Below are 26,823 nucleotides of genomic sequence, written 5' to 3'. Positions count from 1 at the left end.
ATTTGATAGAATTCCAATATAAAATATGTATGTACCATGCAGTTTCTATTTCTTCTCCATAGGATGCATATATAGATACCCTTGGTTGAAGGCAGTTGTGTGGCTTCATAATGATAACACATTCATAAAATTAAAAAATTATTCCCTTATATTTCTGTATGTTTGTTTTGTTTGTGAGATTTGAAACTTACTCTGGTAATCTAATCACCATTCTAGTAATTCAAATGGCCCAAAACTCTGTAGATATACTTGGGTGGATAATTCTTTCATTTCAGTAGTCTACAGTGAGTCTAATGCCTATAACTATGAAAGTGAGGCTACCCTCTTGTGGCTTTCAACACTATTTTGCTTTTTCTTATGTGAACAGGGTTTCACTATCCTGACCATTTCCTGGGACGATTTATATTTCTCTAAAGAAAACAGATTAAGACTCAAGTCTTAATGCTTGAATATTTCATACTTTCTGCCTCCTCTGAAACTGTGAGACTCTATGCCTCTGTTTTCTTGGCCACTCCAAAGCAGAGAGATGTGGTATAGTGGTTACTTATTTTGTATAGTGAAGACTCCAATAATAGTATTGATAACATCCATTTTACATCTCTGCCTACAATTTTATTTTCCTTAAAAATATGAAATCAATTAGATTTTTGTTTTCTAAAATCAACTTCATGGACTTCATGAGAATTTTATGTTTTGCGAACAACACTTGGTCCTTTATCTTTTATTTTTTAAAGATTTATTTATTCACACAAGAACTGGAGTACAGGCCAGAGGTGTGGGGTGAGAGAATTCACCAGAACAGGCTGATTGACTGAAATACACTGCTGAAGGGAGCTGTGGGTGAGACAGGAAAAGTTTGCTTGTCATGTGGGTCACCTCCCTGGCTGGGCATCGAACTCACATTGCAGTGGCTGATATTTTAACCTTTGTACCACCTTATTTTCTGACATAGAAGCCCCAAAATTTAAATGAACATTTATGTCATCCTTGTTGTCTTTTATCTTCCAGAAAAGGGTAAAAAAGTGAAGAGCTTGTTTTTCTTGGGTAGAGTGGGATGAGAACTTTAACTTTTCTGAACCTCACTGATAAAGAAGAAATGTCTGGTTTCAGTATGATGGGGGATTTAGAACAACTCCAAATTTCTACAACTCTTTGTGCCTGCTTATGCCTAACCATTACAATGCCCTTCTCTCTGGGTGGACTACAATGCACAAACTGGTTAAGATCACTAGTAGTATTAGGGGAAAACAAATATTTGGATTCCGGAGCCCTTGGGAATGAGTACAATGTTGTTGAAAATGTCCGTGTGTTAATTATTAAAATTCTATTTGCCTCATGTAACTCATATGTAAAATTATAATAATAATACTTCAGGGCTCTCCTTGGTGGCCCACTGGGTAAAGCACAGCACTGCAAGCAAGCTGCAGACACTTTAGTACAAGTTTGATCCTCAGTCCAGCAGGTGATTCACATGGTGCAGCAGATCTCTCCTGACCGGCCTGCTGCTCCCCTCAGCAGTGTACTTTGTCCATCTGCCTGTTCTGTTCCCCACTCTATCTCTGGTGAATCCTCTCACTGTCCCTGCACCTCTTGCCTGTACCCCAGTTCTGTATACATAAATAAATCTTTTAAAAAAATTCTTTAGTTTTTGTTTTTTACTGACTATCATAACAGATACTAACATCAAGCATATATTATGCTTCGGCTTAGAGTTGCAAAGGATCATAATATGTACTATGTGTCGTTTTTTATGTACTATGTGCCGTTTTTTCATAGAAGAACTTGAAATTACATTAGGTCTCTTTATTGCTTAAACTGCAACAATTCTGAGCCCCTACTTGGTTAGTTTTACATTTTTCTCTCCTGCTATTTTACCCAGGTAGTTCTTAGAAGTTCCTAGTTATTCCTTGGTATCATTTGTATTTTCCCTTGACATGCTTCTTTGAAACTTAGGAGCTTTTCACTTGCAACTACTGAATGATTTCTTTACTCTTCTGTCAGTAAGTCATTTCATTTCCTCCAAAAATAGATGTCCTAGTATTATTTTTTAGCCTTGATTTTATAGTATATTTTATGTGCATTAAAACCTTCTTAATATAGTGTGTGCTCATAATCTATGAATATATGTAAGTTCATATATACCTATATAGATAACCTTCCAAACAATCACTATATAGAAAGGGTTCATTAACCAAAAAATCTCCCTGAATTCCTTATTTTCTCTTTAGAGTAAATGTCTACTCTGCTGGCATCCGCTATTCTGATTCTTGTTTCTGTAATTCTGCCATTGCCTGAATGTCTTATCAATTGAATCATATATATAGCCTTTGGCTCTGGCTTCTCTTATTTAGCAAAAATACTTTGCAGACTTATATGTACAGCTCCATGTCCTAATAGTTTTTAACTGAATAATGTTGGTTTAAAAGTTCCACTGTAGAATATACTATAGTTTCTTCACAATTGATCCACATTTGTGTTTTTTCCACTTTGTGGCAACATGAATAAATCACTATAAACATTACAGAATGGTTGTTTGTATAAACATAGATTTTATTTCTTTTGGGTAAATGCTTAGGTGTGGATTTTTAGCATTGTATAATAAGCCTATGCTTACACTTAAAAGAACCTGCCAAAGTGCTCAGTAAAGCAGTGGTATTGTTTTTGCATTCTTGCGTAAATATCCCCCAGGCTCTGTGGTTTATCCTGTTGTGCTATTTAATGCTTTATATTCTCTCTGTTTCTAATCTCTGAACGTAAGGATAAAGAATTGGTACAAATTACTCTTTACATCTTTGAAAGCATTCACCAGTGAACTATCTGCCTTCTTATTCTCTGCTCTGAAAATTTATTAATGATGCAATTTATTTAGCAGATATAAGCCTATGAAAATCATTTACTTCTTTTGTGAGTTTTGACAAATGTGTCTTTCAAGAAATTGGCCCATTTCAGCCAGGCCATTAAATTCCCTCAATGTTTGTTTGCCTGAGAAAATCTTTTTTATTTCTTCTTCACATTTTAAAGATAATTTCGTGAGGTACATATAGCACCAACATGGCACAAAGCAGGATTTCTATGATCCAGACAGATGGGGTAAGTGAGGAGTCCTGGAGCCCTTGGTGGCTTTTTGATGTTCGTTCTACAGCATTTGTAATGAGGCAACTAGGTATAGAACAGCCAGGGAAGTCTTAGGGCCAGGAAGCTAGAAGGCCTCCTCCTAGCCGCTGGTGAATCTCTACTTTTCCTGGACTCTGGACTTCCTCCCTTCTCTGGTCTTAATGCGCTCTGCTGCATGACCACCTGCCACCATGTCTCTGCTGGGCTGCCTTTACATGCTCAGCCTCTAAGCTCAGGTGTGCCCCATGTGCACTCCCATACCACACACTGGGTTACCCCTCCCCCCATCAGGCAAGCTTGTAAGACCACAGGTTGTCGGTCATTGATGCTACTGATAATAGGGCAGAAAACAAAAACAAAAACCTGGTAACATCATTTACCCCACCCTAAAGATTTTTTTTCTTCCCCCTTCAACACTTTATATTTCAGTCCACTCACTTCTTGGTTACATGGATTTTGAGAAACCAGACATAATTCTTACCTTGGTTATAAGTAAGGCTTTTTATTTTCAGAATTTTTTAATTTATCTCTGATTTTTGTGGCAGTTTGAATTTATGTGCTTTGCGTGTGTGTTATTATTATTATTATTATTATTATTATTATTATTATTATTATTATTATTATTATTATTTTGACATGTTCCCTGTCTCTCTGGGTCTGCAATTTTCTATATGACATTAATTTGGAAGAAATTCTCAATTTTGCTTCAAATGCTTTCATGTTTCTTTCTACTATTCTATGTGTTAAATCTTTTATAGGTTTTTTCACACTCCTTGGATATTGTTCTCTTTTTGGGGGTGATGGCTCTCTTTGCCATTATGGTTGTGGAGCTCTTGAGATATCCTTCCAACGCAACCATTCTCTCCTCACCTGTGTCTAGTTCACTAATTAGCCAGTCAAAAACCTTTGTTACCCCCTAGCATTTCTTTATTTTCTTTCTTAGGCTTTTGTCTGTTTACTATCCCCATCTGTTTACTTTAACTATTAGTCTCTTGTCATTAAAAAAAAAAAAAAGTCTCAAGTCCCAACATTCCTGCAGTACTCGATTCTGATGCTGGCTTTTTCTCTTCAAAGTGTATTTTTATCGCTTGGTATGCGTTGTAATTTGCTCTTGATAGGACATAATGTATGAGGTAAAAGGAAAATAGTAACGTGGCGGCCAGGTGTGGGCGCAGGAGAATGGTCCCATAGTGCTGTGTTAGGTCTGAATCCTTCAGAGAGTCTGCGCCTCTGGAGTGTGCGCTTCAAGGGTATTCCTTTAGGTGGGCTAGGTAATGTCGTTTACTTGATTTGACAGGTGTTGGGTCACAGGTTCTAACAGTTTTTCAGTCAGTAATGCTCGCATTAGTATCAGCTGAGGACAAGCCGGCTCTGAAGAGCAGGGTGCTCCAGCTTATTTCAAGATGGTTCCCTCCTCTTCTCTGCCCACGCGGGAGAAGCGGGAGATTTTTCTTTGGTATTTATCATAGGGCTCTTGGTTGACTTCCTAGAAGTAGTCCTCACGATGTTGTGTGTGTGTGTGTGTGGGGGGGGGGGTCTCTGTGTTACTGAGTCCCCTGTAGTTTTTAACTCTCAGAGTTGTCAACGCTGAAACGCCAGCAGTTTGTCCATCAGCTCTCAGGCTTTCCCTCCTCAGCTCTGTTTCCTGCCGAGTTCTCTGCTGTGCAAGTCGGCTCTGGTAAGTGCTGGTCTTTGCATTCACTGTGTGAGTCCAGTCTGGGGGGAAGTGGGGAGCAGACTGTGTCTTCCCTTCTCTCGTAGCCTCTAAAGGATTTGCTGATATATCCAGCGTATGGAGTTTCTAGTGCATTTTATCACAATAATTTCCCCAAATGTAAAACATATACTTATTTCCCCCATTAAAATGTCTTTTTTTTTCCTCCGGGTCGAAAATACAAAATAAATAAACTTATTACACTTATTATATTTTTTATTGTGGTCACATTGGTCACATTGGTTTACATCACTGTTTATTTGTTAGTATGGGCACTTTCCCCTCGTGTTTTGTGACCATATTGTGCCCACCACGAAGACATCCGTAGCCCACCGCCAGTGTCAACAGAGTACTTGCATGCCTATTCCTTGCTCCTTTAAGACATATATTAGATTGAATATTAGTAATGTGCTAAAACCCCTAACTGGATGAGAATAGTAGTATGCATTATTACTGTGATCACAGAGACTGAATTAAAGAGAATTAGGTTTTTAAGTACTAAAAAAGACTACTCTGTAAAATGTTAAGAAACAACAATTTGAAGACATTTTAATACTTAAACTCACTTTTCAGTGAAAAAAAAAGTATTCTACTTCAGACTAAAATCCATCTTTACTTTTGCTTTCTAAATAACTGTCCATGTCCTTACATAGGTCATGAGCCATTATAATGTACTCACAGTCTGTGAGCCAGGAATTTGGGGGGAGGTAGATATTATTACCAAACAAATATATTTTAGTTCAGCACACAAAAATTATATCAGGAGTTTCTTTTTCACTTTCTCTCAATGGGAATATCAAACAGGAAAATTTGACCCAATACTCTAATGCAGTAAGATTTCATCTATTTTAAACTTTACATAGTAGTAGAAGTAATAAATAAACTTAACGGTTAACTTCTTTTACAAATAGTTGTTTTTATTAAATGAAATACTGATTTTTGTCCTTTCTCAAGACATTATTTGGACTATGCTGTTATATGTAAATTGGTACCATTATGTTATATATTGGCTTATTGATCCAGTTTTAAAGTAAAACATTATTTTTGTCTTATCCCAGTGATTAAAAAAAAAAGCCTTAATACACTTTGAATCAGTGTACCAAGTAACTACAATGCTGATGCTGTTTTTAACAAATCTCTTTGCCACTGATAAAATGTAACATAGCATCATTTGTACAATACACAAAACCTAACATAAATAGAAATATTTCTGAAGAGCCACACTTGTTTTCCATTATTGGTTTTTTTAATTTAAAGAATAAAGCTGTGGTTGATTTGGTCTAAGGCTTACAGTTATTTCTAGTGATTCCCTTCTTCCTCCCCTCCTCCCCCAACACCTACATCCCAATTACTTTTTCTGTAAAAACATGTGTTGACCATTTGCTACTTGACTATCTGCTCAATTACTTTTACTCAAAATGTCTTGTATGTTTCATGTCTTCCCTAACATCACAAAGACAGATTATGGTTAGTATTTTACCTACAATCTACAAACTTTCAATGTACAAACATTGCAAAACTAAAACATTTTATTGCATTTTATTTCAACCAATATTATGTCATCTAGTGTGTTCTATACTAAAAATACAGTTTTTTTTTTAAATATTGGTCTAGAGGAAAAACCAATTATAGGAGATTTTTGAGAATCAATCATAACTGCAGTTAATAAGCCTTTAGAAACTAAAGTGATGGCCATGAAAGATTTTCTCAATAGGAAACATAAAATATTTTATAGAATTTTAAAATACAAACAAAATATTAGAGCTCAAGTAACAAAAATGTTAGAAAGTAGTATGTAGGCAATCACATTAAGTACCCACGAGGGTTAATTTTCTCCATTGGCCAGAGAATATGTGCTGCTTCAGTGAACATTTTCAGGTGCACGAATTCCCAGCTATCAAAAATACCACTCTTAAAAATGATTTCTCATGAGACTTTTATAGCTGGTGTTAACACTTAGGGATGATTATTAAATCTTTAAAGGAATTTTAAAAACAGATCTTTAAATTACTTAATCATATCGTAGCCTTAACTTCAGTAGCTAGTTTGCATTATAGTATTTCTGCTTTTGTGATACAGTTTTCAAAAATTTTTCTCTTAAATAGCTTCTCATTTCTATATTGTAATCCTGTGAGACATGTACTATTATTAGCCTCAGTGAGGAACCTGAAATTTAGTTTAAAGAAATTATCCAGGTTCACATAGATAGCAAATGAAGGAAGGAGAATTGAACTGCTTAAGTTAAAATCGCCCTTGAATAAATGCTGGCAATCTGTAAAATCTTGTGGTCACATTACACTTCTTAAATATTGATAAAGGCTAGTAATAACTAGGTTAGCATTGTTATTTTTGTTTCTTAAATGATAAAATTTACCTGCATTAAATTTGCAAGTTCACATGTCCCAGTCCAGGAAAATATTTTATGCAGGTTTGATATGTTTGGAGATATATTTCCTATATATTTGAGCCTGGGGTTGGATAAGAGTGAATATTGGATCAAGATTGCATTTCTTCATAATTTAATATATAATGAGTTAATTACAATTTAATATGTTGCTGTAAAATACCCTTTGATTCCCTTTTGTTGAAAAGATATGATTACTTGTGACCTTATGAAAGGAATATTTTTAACCCATCTCATATATAATACAGTGTGAAGATTTAGTTTTATATGAACCAGGGACAAACTTATTCTCAGGCTATATTTTGATCAATGTCCATATGATATTTTTATATTTATTTTATGTCATGTGTAAATACGAAAAAAATCAATTTTAAATTTAGAAGTTAAGAACTTTTTTTACTGTAGTTTATTTCCTTTTATTGTTAACTCTTGATTCAAGTTATTTTAAATTGCCAGAATTTGACTTATAGAAATGCCACGTTCATGGTTCAATTTAGTATTAATGAGTATGAGTAATTAACTTCTTGTCTTAGCTAAGTTTTAAAGAATATTGAAAGAAAAGAAGGAAGAAAACGAAAGATCCAATTCAAGGTTTTAAAGTACCAATGCTTCATATTTATAAAATGTGTCATTTAGAAGTGGGTTGTTTAATCAAGTATTTTGTCTATTTTTCTGTTATTGATGACAACTGAAGTCCTTTGTAGTCTGAGAGAGCATATGTTCTATGATTTTTTTTTTAATTTGGGAAAGTACTATTTATGGCCTAGAATGTGGTCTATCTTGATGAATGTTCCATATGAACTTCAGAGACTGTTGGATTGTTGTTGGATGCTTAAATCTATAAATATCAATTGTATTAGTCTAATTGGTATGTTGCTAAGCTCAACAGTGCTGTTACTGAACTTCAGAATATGTCCCTGTTTGACTACTGAAGTCTCCAACTATAATTTTGGATTGTTCTTTTAAGCCTGTCATTACTTGTCTCACGTAATTTGATGTTCTGTTGTTATGTACACATTAAGGATTGTTTTACCTTGAAGAATTTACCCAATTATCATTATATATTGTTCTTTATTCATAATTTTCTTTACTGTGAGCATGCTTTGTGTGAAATTAGTGTAACTCCTCCCTGCTTTCTTTCATATCTTTGCTTTAGTCTATTTATACATCTTTATATTTAAAGTGGATTTCTTATTGACATCATATATCAGGGTCTTTTATAAAATCTGCTCTGTAATCTATATTGTAATTGATGTGATTGTATCATCGATACTTAAGTGAATATTTAATTACACTTAAATAACTGCCACATTTTCAATTTACTTATATTCTTCCTTTTGTGATATTTTTTCATTCTTCCATCATTTCCTAGTTCTTATGTGACTTTTAAGAATTTTTTTGTGATCCTACTTTCTCTCCTTTATTAGCATGTCAGTTATACTCCATTTTAGTGGTTGTCCTAGAGTTTCCTATATAAATTTACAACTGATCCACTTTCATATAACACTATCTTGCTTCACAAGTAGTGCAAATACTTTATAATATTAAAATATTCCTAATTTCTCCTATCTCTAGTGTCATTGTTGTTAAATTATTTTACTTGTGTATAAACTGTAAACACTGCATGAATTAATGCTATTCTAAATAAATTGTTATGTTACTTTGAATATGAAGAATAAAGTTCTCATTTTACTTTTATTTCTTCTCTGATGTTCTTCCTATACATCCAAATTTATTAACTGTATCATTTGCCTGTTCTCTAAAGAACTTGCAGCATTTCTTACAATGCAGGTAATCTATAGTACCTTACTTAAATTTTGTTTTTTATCTGGGAAGCTTTAGTCTCCTTTTATTTTAAATTATTTTCACAGGAACCAGAATTATAGGTTGTTGTTTTTTTCCCCCCTGAATACTTTAAATATTTCACTACACTACCTTTGTTCCTCTCTAGGTAGCCAGGTATTTTTCTCCCTTTGAGTTATTTTAAGATTTTTTTTTTTGCTTAAATATTTAGTTCTTGGGGCATCTATACTACTTGATATTCTGTGAGCTTCATGCATCTATGGTTTGGTATTCACATTAATTTGAGAAAAGAAAAGTCCAGTGATTCTTGTTTTAAAGGTTGCTTCTGCTCCTTTCTTTCTTGGTCTAGTATTCCCCTTTTGCATGTTACAACTTTAATAATGTTGTTCCAGTTCTTGGGCACTTATATTTCTCAGTTATTTTCTCATTGCTTTTCACTTTTGGAAATTTCTGTTGGTATGCCATCAAGCTTAGTGATTCCTTCTTTAAACATATCCAATCTTCTATGAACCCATCAAAGGCATTCTTAATGTCTGTTAAAATTATTTTCTTTTATCTAGCTTTTGTTTATTCTTCCTCAGATATTTTTTGCCTTTTGTCAATAGTGACTTCATTGAAGTATGGACACAGTGCTTAGGTAAAAGTAACCTCAGTAAATGGGTCCTTAGTAATATAGTGGTAAGGTGTATGGGAAGGAGGCAGTATGTAATCCTATTTCTTAGTTTTTTGGTAAGTCTATTCATCACAGCTATGATTTTCAGACGTAGCTCTCAGCTAGTGATTTTTTTTTTTTTTCTCTTCTATCCACACCTTCGGTACTGGATAGCTAGAAAAAGAGACTGGAGTTGGGTATTTTCTTTCCTCCACATAGAAGGCAAGAAACTAGAGTTGGCTGTTTTTCTACCCTTAATTAGATTTGGACAAACTCCAGCAATTTAGTTTCTGATAAAATGGTGGGTTTTTTGTTTTTTTTCTTTTTCTTTCTTTCTTTTTTTTTTTTTTTTTTGAGTGCAGAATTTGTTAAGAACAGAATGCTGTGGTTTATTTCAAAATAATTATTTTAAAACTTCCTTAGGAAGCCTATGTTTCTTTATTTTCCTCTGCTCTTTATTGTAATAACCTGGTAGAATTTCTGGAGGAAACATGAATTATAAAGCTTTCCACTATGACTTTGTCACTCTGGAGTTTCTAGCTCCTATTCTTGTCTACACTGTAACTCCAGAAAATATTCAGTTATGGTTCAGGTTCTCTTACCCACATCCTGGCTCTTGTACCTGTGAATGTCGACCCAAGTTACTCATTACTCTATTTCCATGTGTTTGTTTCTGTGATTTGTGGGGCAGTGGTTTGCCTGTGACCTGACTTCTCTCAAAGATTGGAGAATTTCTCTGCTTGTACTTTGACTTGCTGTGACTAAATGATATCTTATTATCTCCTAATGTGCTGACCCAGAACCCAACAAAACCAGAGGTTTTTTTTTTTTTGTTTACAAGCAACAAAAAGTTGCTTGTAATGTCTGAAGTATTTTCTTTAGTTTTCAGAAGTTATAAAAGATATAATAATAATTTGATTACCTTAAATACTTACTGTACATTTATTTTATTTGTACTTTTTATTTTTTATTGGTGTTGTATTATAGCATTATATTTTGAGATGTGCATTACACATGAATTAATATTTGTATACATACTACTTGAAGTACACTTATTTAAAATTACTTCTTGAATAGGTAACTTAAAAACAAAATCCATTTTAACACTAAAGGTTTATTTATATTAAAAGCCTGCAGCCCACAATTCTAAAATGCAAAAGGCTTACAAAAGTTGGAAACAATCTAAGTGTCAGTCAATATAATTGAATACAGAGAAGTGGTATATAAACACAATGGAATACTATTTAGTAATTGAGAAAGAACAAATCTTGCCATTTGTAACAACATGGATAAACTTGGAGGGTGTTAAGTCTAGTGAATATGGGATGAAGACAAAAATACTATGTAATTCTACTTATATCACTTATAGAGAAAACATGGATGAACCAAACAAACTTTTAATTTATCAGACAGATTACTTGTTACGGGAATAGAGGATAAATTATGTTCATAAATCAAAAGGGAAGGGGGAACAGAGTATTAGATCATTGGATATAAAAGGTAAATTGTGTAGTGAAAAATAGAATTTAACTTTTAGTAGTAAACTTAAAGTTCAACACATGTGTGATTTTTTTGTTGTTGTTGTTAAGATTTATTTATTTATGCATACAGAACTGGGGTACAGGCCAGAGGTGCAGGGGCTGCAGGAGGCTTCACCCGAGACAGAGTGGGGAGCAGAACAGGCAGATCCACGAAGTACACTGCTGAGGGGAGCAGTGGGCAGGTCAGGAGAGGTCTGCCTCACCATGTGGTCTCCTCCGGGGTAGGCGGGAATCGAACTAATGCGGAAGTGGCTTTAGCTTCTCAGTGTTGTGCTTTAACCGCTGCGCCACCAGGGAGGGCCACATATGTGTGCTTTTTAATAATGAACACCTGAAACTTGCATAATGTTAGCAGACAATGTTGCTTTAGTAAAAAAACAAAAAACTCTCAAAAATATTTGTTGACATATATCTGTAGTAAACTTATTTTTACAAAACCATTTCTGAACCTACATTTATAAAGCTATTTATAGCTATGTCTATTTTATTGTAAATATATGATTTAAAAAATACTAGTTTTCATAGTCGTCATTTGGGGTATTTTATGTAGCTAGAGCTCCATATGCTATATCTAAATTCAAAAATGTTTCAAAGATAACTACCTAGGAACCATGGTTTCAAATAAAATATTTTGAACCTATAATTTTTATGCTAGAATTTTAAGATATCAATATTTCTTTAATTAGTAGAGTGTTATTGTATAATTAATCTAGAGCCAGAAAATACAGTTAATCATTTCATGACTCATTTTCAACTCAGATTTAACTCTAAAAAAAGGAACTATTCTTTTAAAAACATGAGATAATATTACAACAGATTAGACTTTGGTGAAATTCATTAACAGCATGCATAATACTTTTCATTTTAAAAAAAGTACTTTAACAAAATTGATACTCATAATAGATATTATGAAATTGGACACCTACATTTCCTTTTATCATTTTAATTGTAGAACCAAAATGAGATATTATGAGATGAATTTTTGCCAGTTTGGGATTTCTACCTTAGAGTGATAGGTTAATAGCTTTAATAGTTGTGTTGGAAATTTTGAAAGAGGCATTAAATTAGGGTTTCACATTTTTACTTACTGGGTGACAAGACCTCTCTTATATCACTGTATTCTAATGTTGTACTAAAAAATAAAATTAGTATCCCTGGCATCTATTTCTGGAGGCTTTAATGACATACTTTTTTTTTTTTAAGATTTATTTGTGCATACAGAATGGGTACAGGCCAGAGGCTCAGGGGAGGCCGAGAGGCTTCGCCAGAGACAGTGGGGAGCAGGACAGGCAGATCTACGAAGTACACTGCTGAGGGGAGCAGCTGGCGGTTTAGGAGAGGTCTGCCACGCCATGTGGTCACCTCTGGGACCGGTGGGAATCGAACTCATGAGGAAGTGGCTTTAGCTTCTTGGTGCTGTGCTTTAACCTGCTGTGCCACCAAGGAGGGCCGAATTCTTCCTCTTATAGGTGGAGAAACCTAGAGTCTTAGAGTTTAAAAAAAAAAAAAAATTAAATGCCATTCCAAACACATATTTCTGTTGTTTATGTAGTACAAATTAAAGCCTGCTTGCTGTTCTCCTGTGGTTGAGCCACCAACCAGTAGGTTTCCTATTTCTCCATATAATTATGAATATGTATTTTTTGTTTTGTGAGGTGGCGTCTTATTGTGATATTGATACATGTTTTTGCAATATGTTGAATGTCCTGTCATATCTTTGTTGGCCATTTGTATATTTTTGGATAATGTCCAAGTCCTTTGCTCAATTTTTAATCAGGTTACTTGATTTTTGTTGCTGAATTGTAGGCATTCTTAACATAGCCATATGGAATCACATTGGACCACTGCAATTTTTAAAAATACAATCTATAAACTAAAGGTTGTTTTTTCTTTTTTTTTTTTGTTCAGTTTTCAAATGTTATTTTGTCATCAAAGAGTTTGAAGTTTAAAGCATTCATGAATTTTAATTGTTGATGCAGTGTAATTATGGCAGAAAGAAAATACTTATATATAAAACAATCTCTGGGAGGGTAAAGAATTTGTCTTGGATTCTTCACAGCCAGGAATAATTCCTAATTCACACTGCAGAAGTTGCCGGATGAAAGTCCTTCAGGACTGAGTTTAGTCAATTGTCCCTGAAACCACAACACTACTGTCTCTAAGACTGTTTTTATAGCTGTCCTTTCTCTGATCACCAATATGGCTAGAATCCTTTCAAAATGACGCTATTTCTCTGACACTACCTTTTGTTGAGAATCTGTGGTGATTGTATCCAGAGGTGGGCAGTGATTTACCTACTCCCCTCCAAATATAGTGAACATCTTTTAAGCTTCTGGCTTGGGAGGTAGGCTCTGTATAAGAAGATTCTTCAAAAATAGGAAAAAGTGAAAATATCTAGAGGTTTTGTTTGCATTTGGCTTATCCAATATTACATGCTTATAGTTTTAAAATACAAAATGCTCTACTTCAAAAAATATTCTCACTAGTTAATTGAAATATATGCCTTTACAATAGGAAGTCAACTCAAAATTTCATTGTTACTATAATCAATTTCTAGTGTAGAGTCCTTTTCTCTTTTTGTTGTGATCCCATTTTGCAATGGATAGATAAAGCTATACATTTATGAGGCCTGAAATAACTTTTTCCAAATAATGGAAGGAAAGAAGTGATGCACCATCACTTATGAGGGCTATCTGAGTCCCTAATAGCCATGCCAGCCCAGGAAGTAGTCAGGAACAAATCTAATACCAAAACCTTCTTGGTACCTCCAAGAGGCATTGACACCCATGAATCCTGATGTGATTATCTTCTGCTATTACTAACACCAGAACTCTATAGAAAATTGACACAGGAGAAACATAATTGAACTGTTTGTGAGCACAGTATAAAATGATACTTCTTCTAATCACCATATAGGTAAAATACAAATGGAAGATTAATTTTTTACTGTCATGTAGTCAAGTTCAAAAGTTTGTCCTTTTGAAGGATATACTCAATAAATACCATGTAGTACACCATATTTTCCATGGGACTCCAGCAAGTAAGCTTCATCTGAATTACTGTTTGCATGGCATAGACCTGTAGCAGATCTGAAAAGTAAATAATACTTCTACAATTGAAATCGCTTTATGCATCTCACTTATAAATTGCATCTTAACATTTTGCCTCACACAAATGCCTCAAAATTTGTTTGCCTCAAACAAATTTCAGATAATGTCTGAAATTTTCAGAAGAAATGGCCTGGAAAGATACCTTAATAGGATTAAATTACCTGAGAAAATGATTTTTTTCATTAAGAAAACTCATCAATAACAGTACATATGGCATAAGGACAATGTGATATTACTGTAGTTCAAAATGACAGTGATAGAAATATATTAACCTTGATGTGGTTCATTTGTATAGTGTTATACCACCAAAACAAAAGATGATAGGTTGCAAGATTTTGAAAATGTCAGCATATCAAAAAGTCTTATTACAAATAAATTCAGAACAAGAGGAAGATAAAATAATAGTAAAAAAAATAAAAAAGCATAAAGCCCATACTTTATTAGGTCAACATTGCATAGAGAAATGTCAGCAATCCTTTCATCTTGATTTTGATATGTATTGATATGTATCTCATTAGCTTTGTAGGCTCAGCTAATTTACGCAATCCTGCTTATTTAAAAATTTAGTTTGTTTTTCCCAAAAATCTTACTGGACTACACATAAATAAAAGTATACTGACTTCTCAAAGTGTGTTCTTCAGACTAGCAGTGTTATAGATAAATCTGTTTGCTCAAGTTTATATGTTGAAATCCTTACCCAATAATGTGATGGTCTAGGAAGTTATGGCCTTTGAGAGGTTACTAACCCAGATGGGCATTATCCTCCTAAATGGGATTAATGCACTTTCAGGAAAGACTCCAGAAAGTTCTCTTGCTCCTTAACCAAGTGATGATATCAGCTGGGGTATTTGAGTCAGGAAGTAGGTCTTCATCCTGCCTACCACTTTGATCTTGGACTTCCCTGTCCCTGAGACTGCTAGAAAAAGATGTTTGTTGTTACAAGTTCACTAGTCTACAGTATGTTTGTTACAGCAGCCCGTATTCACTAAAAACAGCAGTATTATCTGGGAATCCATTGAAACTCATAATTCTGAGGTCTCTCTCTAGATCCACTGAATGGTTGAAGAAATCTGTGCTTTGATAAATCCTTGGGTGATTCTGATGCATTCCAAAATGAGAGAACCACTGCACTCACTAACCAACATCTTGAAATATTTAGTATTTAAGTGAGGCTTTAAAATTATTGAGGCAAATTTTCTGTCGGAAGTTATGAAATGACTATCAGATAACAAAATATCATGAGAATCTTCAAAGTCATTGTTATTTAAAATGGAAATGGACCTTTTGGGAAATGCCAAAATAAAATGTCAAATGTGATATGCAAAATTGTCTAAGAAGAATTAATCTAAAGTTGAGGAAGCAAACAGTGGAAAATCAGTAAGCCAGATAACATATTCTACCCTTCAGTTATTCAAATAGGTAATTGTAGATCCCTGTGTAATTAAATAATGCAGTTATAAGTAATAATATATATCTCTGTATCCTTTGCACAATATAAAATATTTACGATATATGCAGATATTTTATATTTTTAATGCAAAGTGGCAAATTGCAAACTCCTAATTTGAAAATATATAAAGACTATCATTTTTGTTATCCATATATTAATAAATGATTCAGGTAAAGAATTAATGGAATATAAAAAAGATTAATAAAACAAAAAAATGCAATCAAGACATCATTCTGTTCCTATAAAATACATGACTAGTCATAAAACTTTTCAGATATTACTACAGACAGTATTTCTTTAGAAGGAAGAAAAATACAATTAATGAAAAGTGAGTTACAGTAGAACATTAGGAGCAGAACTTAAGTTTCATATTGGACTAGATAGAAAGTAATGGTATCAGTGAAGGAAATATAAAACTCATAAATGCCACTTTAATGAACACATCAGTCACTTCATAGGAAAACTTGAAATGTTCTAACAATTCCTGGTTCAGGCATGAAAGGAACTTGATTAAGGGTTTTCCTAAATTGAAAACAATCTAGCAATTTGCATGATATTAGCAATAATTTGAAGAGCAAAGAAAACTTTCTAAACTGGTAATAATAAAAGACACATTTCCCCACAGTCTAAAAGATGGCATCATTTTGCTTTTCTCTCCACAAAGCTATTGTCACAAAGGCAAAGAGTGTGTAGCTGAGAAATGTGAAAGGAAATAGTACCATTGAGATGGGCCAGTTAGTTAAGCTTTAAAATGTTTGTTTATATTTTGTGATTTTTGTAGTATCTATAAACTATGTAGAATCTTGTAATTTATCATGGCATTTCTCTTTTTAAATAATTATTTACTTCTATGAGTAATTTTTCAAATTATCCTTCTCTCCAAATTTTGTAACTTTGACTTCACACAAATTGGATTCATTCAATCCTGTGAGCCTAGACCAATGTTTTAAACAAGAAATAATGCTTCTTTAATTATTGTTGAATAAATGATTGCCATGTAAAATGTTCAAAATGGAGGAAATATTGATAAAGTTTTTGGAAATGATGGGTTTGGAAAGCAGGATCTTTGGGTTCACCCTAGGAAAGGTTTTACCAGCACTTCTTCAACAGCACAGGGTGCTTTACCTGTGCTCTTTCAAAGGCACAGGGTGAATTTCCCAGGCGAGTTTCTCCAATAGACATGGACATTAATTACATTTAATAGAACAGGTTTATTAGGGAAAGGGACAGAAGAGTAAAAGACACTTGCATAGACACAAGTGGGTAGGGAGAGCTGCCCCCAAAGGAATAGGCTTGCTGAGAGAGGCCTGCATGGTTGCAGGCAGGAGGCCTTGAGGAGAGCCGCCTGTGCTGAGGGAGGTCAATGAAGAGAAGTCCCGGTAGGTACAGGTCACGGGCTGCTGCCCTGCTGAGAGAGACAGTGGGAGGAAAGAAGCACCTGCATAGGCACAGGTGGTCAGAAGGACTGCTGCCCTGTGCCAGTGTAGTGATTGCACTGATACAGACTTCTCTTTAGGAGGAGCTCACTAAAGAGTGACTTGTCTGTGGTTGACTTAGAATAAACTGTGTAGAATCTGAAAGGGGCCAGATTTCTACAATGGTCTTCTGATATGTGTATCTTCACTTTCAGGTCTGTGCTCCTGACACCCCTACATAGCAGTCTGATACCTGTATTGGTGCCTGAGGGTATTAGTGCCTATAGTTGGATTAATGGCTCTGTTATGTTAACCCTTTCTACCTGCACCTCCAGCTCTTGGCATTCATTGTATGAGCCAGGCCTCTGGTCTTCTGGCGCCTCCTTTTCAGTTTTTCTATTCTTATCCTCCATCAATAGCAATCAAAACTTAAGAGACTTCAGAAGTTATTTTGAAAGTCTAAAATTAATTAAATAGTATAGGATAAAATACTAATACCATCACCTAAATTCAACAGTAACTGAATTTCTACATTTGTTTGTTTTTTCACTTTTTAAATGTAGTGTTTTATGGCAAATTCCATATATTCCGATCATTTCATCCCTCTGCTACTAAAATGCCAGGTTTCGACCTAATCTTCCAGCCAGAAACAAATTCCAGGCTGCAGTGGCAGCACCGAGACTGGCCATTAGACCACCAGGAGTTGGTGCCTCACAAAAGTGCAGCAGAAGCTTAGCAGTGCAGGCAAGCAAAGAGGAGGCAAATTGGTTTAGAGAAAGGGGGTTTATTGATAAGAAAAGGAACAGAAATAAAATGGGGCTCCCAGGCTGGTGGAACCAGGCCACGTAGGGGCAAGGGAGCAGAAGTGGAGTCATGTCTCAGGGAGTATAGACTTTTTTCTAACTATTCTAAAGCTCCACCAGTCTCTTTGTGATTGATTAGTTCTCTGTAGTCTCACTCACTGTCTGAATGTCTCTGTGCCCACAGCTAAGACCCTGCATCCAGCCCTTACCTTAGACTCCTTTCTTTATTGTCCTTGTTCCCGAAGGTCCTGTTGCCCCTAGTCCTAGGATTTTTGATTAGTTTGTTGCCCTTCTCTCTGGAGCCTCCTTTAACTCTTTTGAGGCTTTTTCTATTCTGTTCTGACCCTAAGAGCTCTCCCCTTGTCCTATGCCTCACCTCCATAGCTCAGTGTCTCTAGCATAGACTTTTTCTTAAATATTAAATGTTAAGTAATCAATTCTAGCAATATTAATGAAAGTTTAATGTTATCTAAGACACTCCCTCACCCATACTCAGATATCCCAAATTTTCTCAACATCTCTTCTTTGTATTGTATTTATTTGACTCATGATTCAAGCAAACTCAACACTTTAATATTATTACATCTCGTAAATCTCTTTATATGTTCCATATTTTTGATTTGTCTGTGTGATTTCTCTGTTGTCATTTAATTTGTTATGCTGTTACCTTGTAAATAGAAGTTAGCTCTAGAAGAATAGTTCTCAAATATTAGATAGTGTTGCTTGGTTATTTTTATGTTGGGGGGTTGTTATCACAGTAAATTTGCTTGGGGCATGGGATTGGGAAAGACCCCCTGAAGGCATGTTAAAATGCAGACTGCCTAGGTCAGCCACAAAGCTTCAAATCCAGACAGGGTTCAAGAATTTGCATTTCCAGTTAGTTCCCAAGAAATGTTGATTCCACAGGAGAACTTTGAGAATCACTGCTTAAATTGAGTTCTGATTAAAATTCATTTTTTCTTTTAAGAGGGTAAGTTTGTTGTTGTTGTTTTTTAAGTGGTTCTGTATATTTTTTTGCATCACAGCAGAAGAGAAGAGGGTATAATTTCATCCATCACACTTAGTGATACTAAGAATAAGATTCAGTAATAATTGACATTTTAAAAAGTAACCAGCAAGATACATTTGAGTCACAAATTTAAAAATTACACTGTCTGTGTAACCATCTGTATAATTCAAACATATAAGTAGCCAGTCATTCACAAGACATCTACCTTATAATATACATTTTACATTATACATTTTCATAAAGACAGTAGAGGTGTGGACTCTTAGAGTCCAGCCTCAAGTAACTCATACTCTGTGGAAGAAGGACGTGAAAACTAACTTGTGTAATATTTATGGTCAGTACTGAGACAGAACTGTGTATGCACCTGCTATGAAAGCATGGATCGCTGGCCAAGAATTGTGTAATTCTTCCCTTATTTAGGGCATGAACACATAAAATCTTTGTCTCTATTTCCCATGGCTGCATATATCATAAGTGATTGCCCAGGTACTACATCAAGCACTGAGTAAACAAGCAGATTTAGCTTTGTGCCTGGGGGAAATTTTCAAGGTCCAGCTCTCTAGGGTGGCAATTCTATTAGGGTGGGGAAAATTTAAGAAAAAAGGAAGTGCAAATGTATTTTCAAAAGGGTCTTTGCTAAGGGGGACCCTGTGTTCTCTCAGAAGAACAAATGAAGTATGTAACTAAAGCAAAGTCTATTTTATCTCCATGTACCCAATCCTTTGTTCTGAGGATAAGCAGGTTACCTAAATTGTGATTATTTAAATCTTTGTTATTTTTTAAAATTCTGGTCTGTACTTTTTTTTAGATTTATACCTGAACTATGAAATAATTGCCCACTAAGATGGGCAATTACTACTGTATTTTGTGTGGAACAAGGAGTCCTATGTAATTTTGTATTGTTTGTTTCTACATTATCACCCCCAAAGCCACGTTTTCTCTCATGTTTAGAAAAGACTTTATTTTTTTAAGAACAGTTTGCACTGCAGAGCAAAATTGAAAGGTAGAGATTTGCCACCTATCGCCTGCTCTTACATATGCATTGCCTCCCTCATTATCATTACTTAGCATTACGCAAGAATTCCTAAATTTATGATAATTGATGAACATAATTGACAAATGGAAATTACCCCAAATCTGTAATTTATGTTAGTGTTCACTCATAATGTTGTGTTTTCTATTTTTTTAACCAATATATAGTGACATATAGTCATTATATTATCATACAGATTATTTTCACTGCCCTAAAAAATTTTGTGCTCTGCCTGTTCAACCTTTCCAGACTCCTGGCAACCACTGATCTTTTTCAGTCCATAGTTTTGCCTTATCCAGAATGTTACATAGTTGAAATTACATAGTAGGTAGCCATTTCACAATGACTTCCAAAATGACTGCACTATTTTGAATTCCCACCAAAAATAAACAAGAATATCTTATCACCCCACATCCTCACTAGCTCTTAGTGTTAGAGGTCTAAGTCTTGCCATTCTTGTAGGTGTGTAGTGAATTTGCATTTCCATGTTGATATGTGATGTGGATCATTGTTTTATATACTTGCTTCCCATCTGCATATCTTCTTAGTTAAGAAATCTCTTGAGATTTTTTAAACATTTTCTAATCAGGTTTTGTTTTACATGGTTTTTCTCTATTTTGGGTGACAATTTTTTATTAGATATGTTTTACAAAGATGATCTGTGACTTGTCTTCATTTCCCCATTTTTTTTTAAAGATTTATTTATTCATATGGAACTGGGGTACAGGCCAGAGATGTGGAGGGTGAGAGGATTCATCAGAGACAGAGCGGGGAGCAGAACAGGCAGATCAACGAAGTACACTGCTGAGGGGAGCAGTGGGCGGGTCAGGAGAGGTCTGCCACGCCATGTGGATCTCCTCCAGGGCAGGCAGGAATCGAACTCATGCTGAAGTGGCTTTAGCTTCTTAGTGCTGTGCTTTAACCTGCTGCGCCACCAGGGAGGGCCCAATTTCCCCATTTTTTAAAAAGCAAATAATTGTGTCAGAAAAAGGAAATCCTGAGTGTCAACCCTATAGAGAGCATTTCTTGGATACTATGAGGGGGAAAGTAGCAGGGTTTGTCATAATGCCTATTGAGCCTGAAGGAAATTTAACATGAAAAATGGAGCATTGTAGTAGTATTTAATTCTGTGTCCAGTGCTTTAGTATATTAAGAGTTCACAGTTTAGCAAAGATTGCAGTGAGGTAGAAGTAGGAATCTGTAGAAATTGAAATTAATCGTTTTGAACTTGAATGTTTATTAGATCTGCAGCAGTGAGATGATCAAGAAATGACAAACTTCTGAAAAACAGAATTCATAGTTATAAAAATTTTAGTTTACATGATAGAAGGGGAAATGACATTTTGCTTTAAATTTTTAGGTCCTGAATCTTCTCATATCTGTAAGATTGAGTTTTCTTTACCTGGAGTGTCTAGGGCTGTAATTTTTTTATGTTTCCAGTGGTTCTGTTTGTAACAGAAAACTGTGCTGTATGTCTCATGTTGTGTGTAGAAAAAAACTTAACCCAGTATATTTGCATTCAGAGAAGAATATTATACATGGTATGTTTTTCAGACCTATATACTACTTCTATTTTATTAGGCAAATTTACCTTGTTAATGATTTGAGTTTACAAATATATTGGTTTTAAATTTTAATCTCACTTTTTTTTTAAAGATTTATTTATTTATTTATTCATACAGAACTGGGGTACAGGCCAGAGATGTGGAAGGTGATAGGATTCACCAGAGACAGAGTGGGGAGCAGAACAAGCAGATGATCAAAGTACACTGCTGAGGGGAGCAGCCGGCGGGCCAGGAGAGGTCTGCCTCGCCATGTGGTCACCTCCGGGGCAGGCGGGAATCGAACTCATGCGGAAGTGACTTTAGCTTCTCAGTGCAGTGCTTTAACCCGCTGCGCCACCAGGGAGGGCCTAATCTAACTTTTAATGTCAGTGAGATAGCTTACTTTTACTATTATTAGTATCCCTCTTCTTAGTGAAAGACTGAAAACATAATGCTATCATTGCATGGAGACATTTTTAGACACTGCTTATTTGAAAGTTATGATTGTGAAGTTCTTTTGAGAGTTTTTGCTTTGTTGATGGATTTGAAAGCAGCTGTTGCTGTTTATAGAGATTATTATCATTTCACTAGAACCACATACCTAACTCAGCTATCATGTGTGAAAACTGGGTCACTAATCTGGCCTTTTAACAACTGATTTCTCTGCCACTCCATATTCAATTGCAAGTGAATGAATTTCAGATTGAAGTAAAAACATAAAAGGCAAGGGGTAGAGGATGTATGATATCTCATAACTGAAGGGTCCTTGGGTTAATTTCAAGCACAGTTGAATCTAGATGCTGAAATGGTGTTATCAGGACTACTTCTGTGCTGCTTGGCTCTGCTGAATTCAACTTGATTTCATTATAGACTAGCTTTCTTCACCTAGAGGTAAAGTTGTACCATGCCTATTTAAGATAGAGAAGGTTGGTGGCCATATGGTGGAGACTTTGACCTGTGAAGCAGGGGCCATTTTTGAAAAGTTACTGTGCTGACAAAGTAGATGTCACAGTGAGAGCCATGGTTGGTCTTATATGCAATTACCAAAGTTTGAAAAACTTGTGTTGATTGGCATGTATTCTTTTGCACACTAGGAAGCACTAAATCAATAGATCTTTAAAAGAAGGCCTGGTTCATTTCTTTTAAACCAAAACACAATGACTCATGACAACTTATAAGTTGATTTTGAAACATGTTGTTTTACAAATAACACATAGTCTCAGAATAATTTTTATAGTCTCTTTGGGCAAATCAATTAAACATGATCACTCCTCAATATCCTGATCTGTTTAAAGAAAAATAGTAGTTAGACTAAGCTATGAAGCCATTACTCTTTGTAAAATTATGTGACTCAATGATTCTCTTACAAAATTGATTATAGGTTGACTTTTTTTAACAATATGAATTTTTAGTAGAAACAGTAATTTGCTTTTGAAAAGCTAAATTCATTCACTTTCTGTAGTGATAGGAATGTTCCATAAAACTTTTGAGCTCCGGAAATGTGCATGGCAAGGCTATAAAGATAAGATTTTCTCTTAATTTTCATTAAGATTAAAATAGTTGCAGTTCTGGTATTATCAATTCACTTAAACAAGAATTTTGAAAAACAGCTGAAATTAAAATAAATTTACTAAGTATGAGCAGTGAATTTAAACACAACCAACACCTCTTCTTTTCAGTCTCCTGCACATAGCTACTCAAGCTACGATTCTGGCAAAAATGAGAGTGTGGACCGGGGTGCTGAGGACCTATCTCTAAACAGGGGGGATGAAGATGAAGATGACCATGATGACCATGATGATTCTGAGAAGGTGAACGAGACAGATGGCGTGGAAGCAGAACGGCTGAAAGCTTTTAATGTGAGTCCTGCCACACTCCTAGTGTGCCTTCATTTTTAACACTTCACTTTCATGTTGTTGCTTGTTGGTAAATGTGGATATTTTAGAGACATGTTTGTTTAATTTACAGAAGGATTTAAAAAGTACATGAAACACTCTTTGCCAACCAGACACCAGAATTGCTGTGTTTTGTTTAGAATTTTAAAGCCAAATGTGAGCTGAAACTGGAGTTGTGTTGTGTGAGTATGCATGTTTACCTAGTGGATGAAGGGGGCCTCAGCTTATTCCTCGGAAGAGTACGCCAGTCATCACTTATTTCTGTTGCTTTCCCAGCTTATCTAATTATGCATGACAAAAGAGTCTATTGTTTGTTTTCAGAGCTTAGAACACTGTGCAGGGTAGCCATGTAAAACTTGTATTTATCATTAATAGAAAATGTTATGAGATGCTTAATTGTCGCAGTCTACTGTTATTTCCTGATTTTTCTACACAATAGTCTATTCTTTTCTGTCTGTGTGTCAGTCTGTCTGCTTCTCTCTCTCTCTCTCTTTTTCTCTCTTTTTTTATCCGACCATTTAGAAAGTCTTTAAAGGGTGTTTGCTTAAAAATTCTGGCTTTCCATTGCAAAGTTCTCCAGAAAGAATATTTTCCTATCGGTAATCAAGACAGGAAGCTAGGAAGAGAAGAGAGCAGCCCTCCAAACCCTTCTCCTCTGTCTCCCTCTTGCCAACAGATGTTTGTCAGGCTGTTTGTAGATGAAAACTTGGACCGAATGGTCCCAATCTCTAAGCAGCCCAAAGAAAAGATCCAGGCTATCATTGACTCATGCAGGCGACAATTCCCTGAGTATCAAGAGCGTGCCAGAAAACGTATACGTACTTACCTCAAGTCCTGCAGGCGGATGAAAAGAAGTGGTTTTGAGATGGTGAGTTTTGAATTAAAACACAGCCCTAGACTCCATCAAAATCCCACATGTAAACCATGACACTATTTTTTTTCTTTCATCTTAGTGTCTTTTATTTATTTATTTATTTTCCATAATGTCAGGTCAAAAGGGGGTTTTGTTTGCTTGTTTGTTTTTTTCCCCTTCTCCTTTTCATATTACAGAAGTATTTTCCCTTGTTTATTCAATAAGGAATATCTTGTGAGACCAGTGGTCACAGGCCCATGTGCTACCATGTCATAGTAAATGAGGGTGGTGATATAAGTAAAAACCAGTGAGAACCGATATCTCATTCATGTTTGTCTTCTTTCTGCTACTACTAACCTGCATATGAAGTTAACCAAGTTTTGAACTGAAACTCCGGTTGTTGCTTTAGATGACATGTGAGAATGACTTTCTGTGGAACTAAAGGAAATAAATAGATCTATCTAACTAGTACTGTTTCGTACCAATCACTGACAAATAGCAAATATTGAAAATAAAGATTGAGGGATAAAAACTATCATGTGTAAAATAAGGCTAGTTGTACTTGATATATTGTGTATTTGTGGAAAATAATGTGTGCTTTTACATTCAGCAGAACTTCAGAGAGGCAAAAATGTTATGCAGACATTAGATTACTTGTGGATAGAAATTAGATGTCCATACTTTTGCACCTAATTCCACTTCACCTGATTTAATTATTAAACCTAGAAATAGCTTTACTATTTACCATGTTTTTGTTTATCTTTGCAAGCAGAAAAGAATTAAGAATTTTCCGAAAGCATATTTTTTTCATCCTAGCTTCATAAAATTAAAAACTGTAAGTGTGCTTTTAATTTATTTGGTGTGATAGGGTAAGAGTAGGGGTAGATAGCAGTGGCTGCAGAATGTGTCACATATATGTCACATTTTTCAGATGTAACAAATTCACTGTGTAGTATAGATTTTTCTACATTGGTTTGTAGATGTTCCTTGGATGTATTTTATAAAGAAAAATGACTTTCTTATAGAGAGGCTAGTCTAGTCAGGACCCCAGAAAGCTTGGCTTCAATTTGTGGATCCACCACTTTGTAGCTGTGTGACCTGGGCAGATTATATAACTGCCTGTGCCCAGATAACATCTCTAGAGAGATGATTGCTCCTAAAATAGAGCTGTGATGGTATACATACACTGTCATATAAAAAACTCTGAAAGTTATTTTTGGCATACAGTAATCCCTCAATAAATCTTAACTGAAAATATTACTAAACAAATCTGATTTAACTAATCACCTGAAAAAAGTTTTCCAAAATATTTGCATTATATTATCACAGAACACTCATTTAATATATGCTTCTTCTCAGAACAGCTACCTTGAATTTATAATATTGAAAATTAAAATGGCACAGTTGTGCATTATCAAACTACATTTTGTCAACAGAAGTGGGTGGCATGATATGTGAGAAAATGAGAAGTTGAAGAAAATAAAGCTATTTTTCCTATTACAGAATTAATTAAAAATTATGGTCAGTGCCCAACAGAAGAGATAGACAAAAAGATAACTCCACAAGTGTAAAAACCCAGAATCTTTATAGTTACATTTAATTCAGAAACACTAAGTAATTGATGCAACATTCCATTGGAAAATATCTAAGTATAATGCACAGTATATTCTTTTGTCTTTCAAGAATAATAAAGATCATACCAAGATTTTTATTTTATTGGCATCTACCATTACTGTTTTTTTTCCTTAATACTTTAATATTTACAGATTCTTTTCTTTGCTAAAATTTATGCTATTTTTGATGGTATAAAATGTTGCCTTGATCGTTCCTTAAAAGAAAAATATCATTGCCATGTAAAATTCATTTCTTTTAAGGCATGTTTGAGACATTCACTGTTTTTTTTTATTGATTGCTATTTTTATTGATTTTACTTATGTGCTTCATTATGACCATATCTTTGTTAGAAACCTTGTGCTATATGTAAGGAACAAAAAGAGTTCCACAAACTAATCTTAAATATATTATTCAGAATTGTAAAAATATTTAAATTTTAATAAATTCCATATGTTCACTTGCCTATTATTCACTATATATTTGATGTACATTATATCATGCAAAATAATAAGGAGCAACATAAGATATGTATAACCTGTTAATTAGTAAAGTATAACATGTTCTCTTGATTTGAGGTGACAGTTTGGGGAAGTGAAATTCTTAAGTACTAACACAAGGCCTACTTAATTTAAGTATAATGAACAGCTTGGGTGAACATTGACATTGCAGTTTATCCCAGTTTTTTTTTTTTTTTTTTTTCTGTAGCACTTAACTAGTTGGAATTTCACTTCCCCAAACTGTCACCTCAAATCAAGAGAACATGGGGTAGAAATTGTGTCGTTTGAATACTCATCCTTATTAGAACAAATAGGAAATTGTATACCCAGGATAGATAGTAATTACAACTACATATTAGGCACATATTTTTA

At 34.6% G+C, this 26,823-nt stretch overlaps 1 protein-coding gene across 4 annotated transcripts in view; it reads left to right on the top strand.

Moving 5' to 3' along the window:
• NOL4 (nucleolar protein 4) overlaps positions 1 to 26,823 on the top strand; it is a 255,115-nt gene that overhangs the window by 162,984 nt on the left and 65,308 nt on the right. For 2 of the 4 annotated variants that reach the window (XM_004683822.2, XM_012725971.1), the window contains exons 7-8: positions 23,272 to 23,451; positions 24,164 to 24,355. In XM_004683822.2, coding sequence (XP_004683879.1) covers positions 23,272 to 23,451; positions 24,164 to 24,355 — 372 coding nt within the window. The remainder of the gene's footprint in view (positions 1 to 23,271; positions 23,452 to 24,163; positions 24,356 to 26,823) is intronic. The other 2 variants (XM_004683823.2, XM_012725972.1) reach the window with 1 other exon arrangement.

The sequence above is a fragment of the Condylura cristata genome, unplaced genomic scaffold, assembly GCF_000260355.1.
Source record: "Condylura cristata isolate star-nosed mole 26May11 unplaced genomic scaffold, ConCri1.0 scaffold00016, whole genome shotgun sequence".
In the NCBI taxonomy this organism is placed as follows: domain Eukaryota; kingdom Metazoa; phylum Chordata; class Mammalia; order Eulipotyphla; family Talpidae; genus Condylura; species Condylura cristata.
This window is presented reverse-complemented; position numbering and strand designations above follow the sequence as displayed.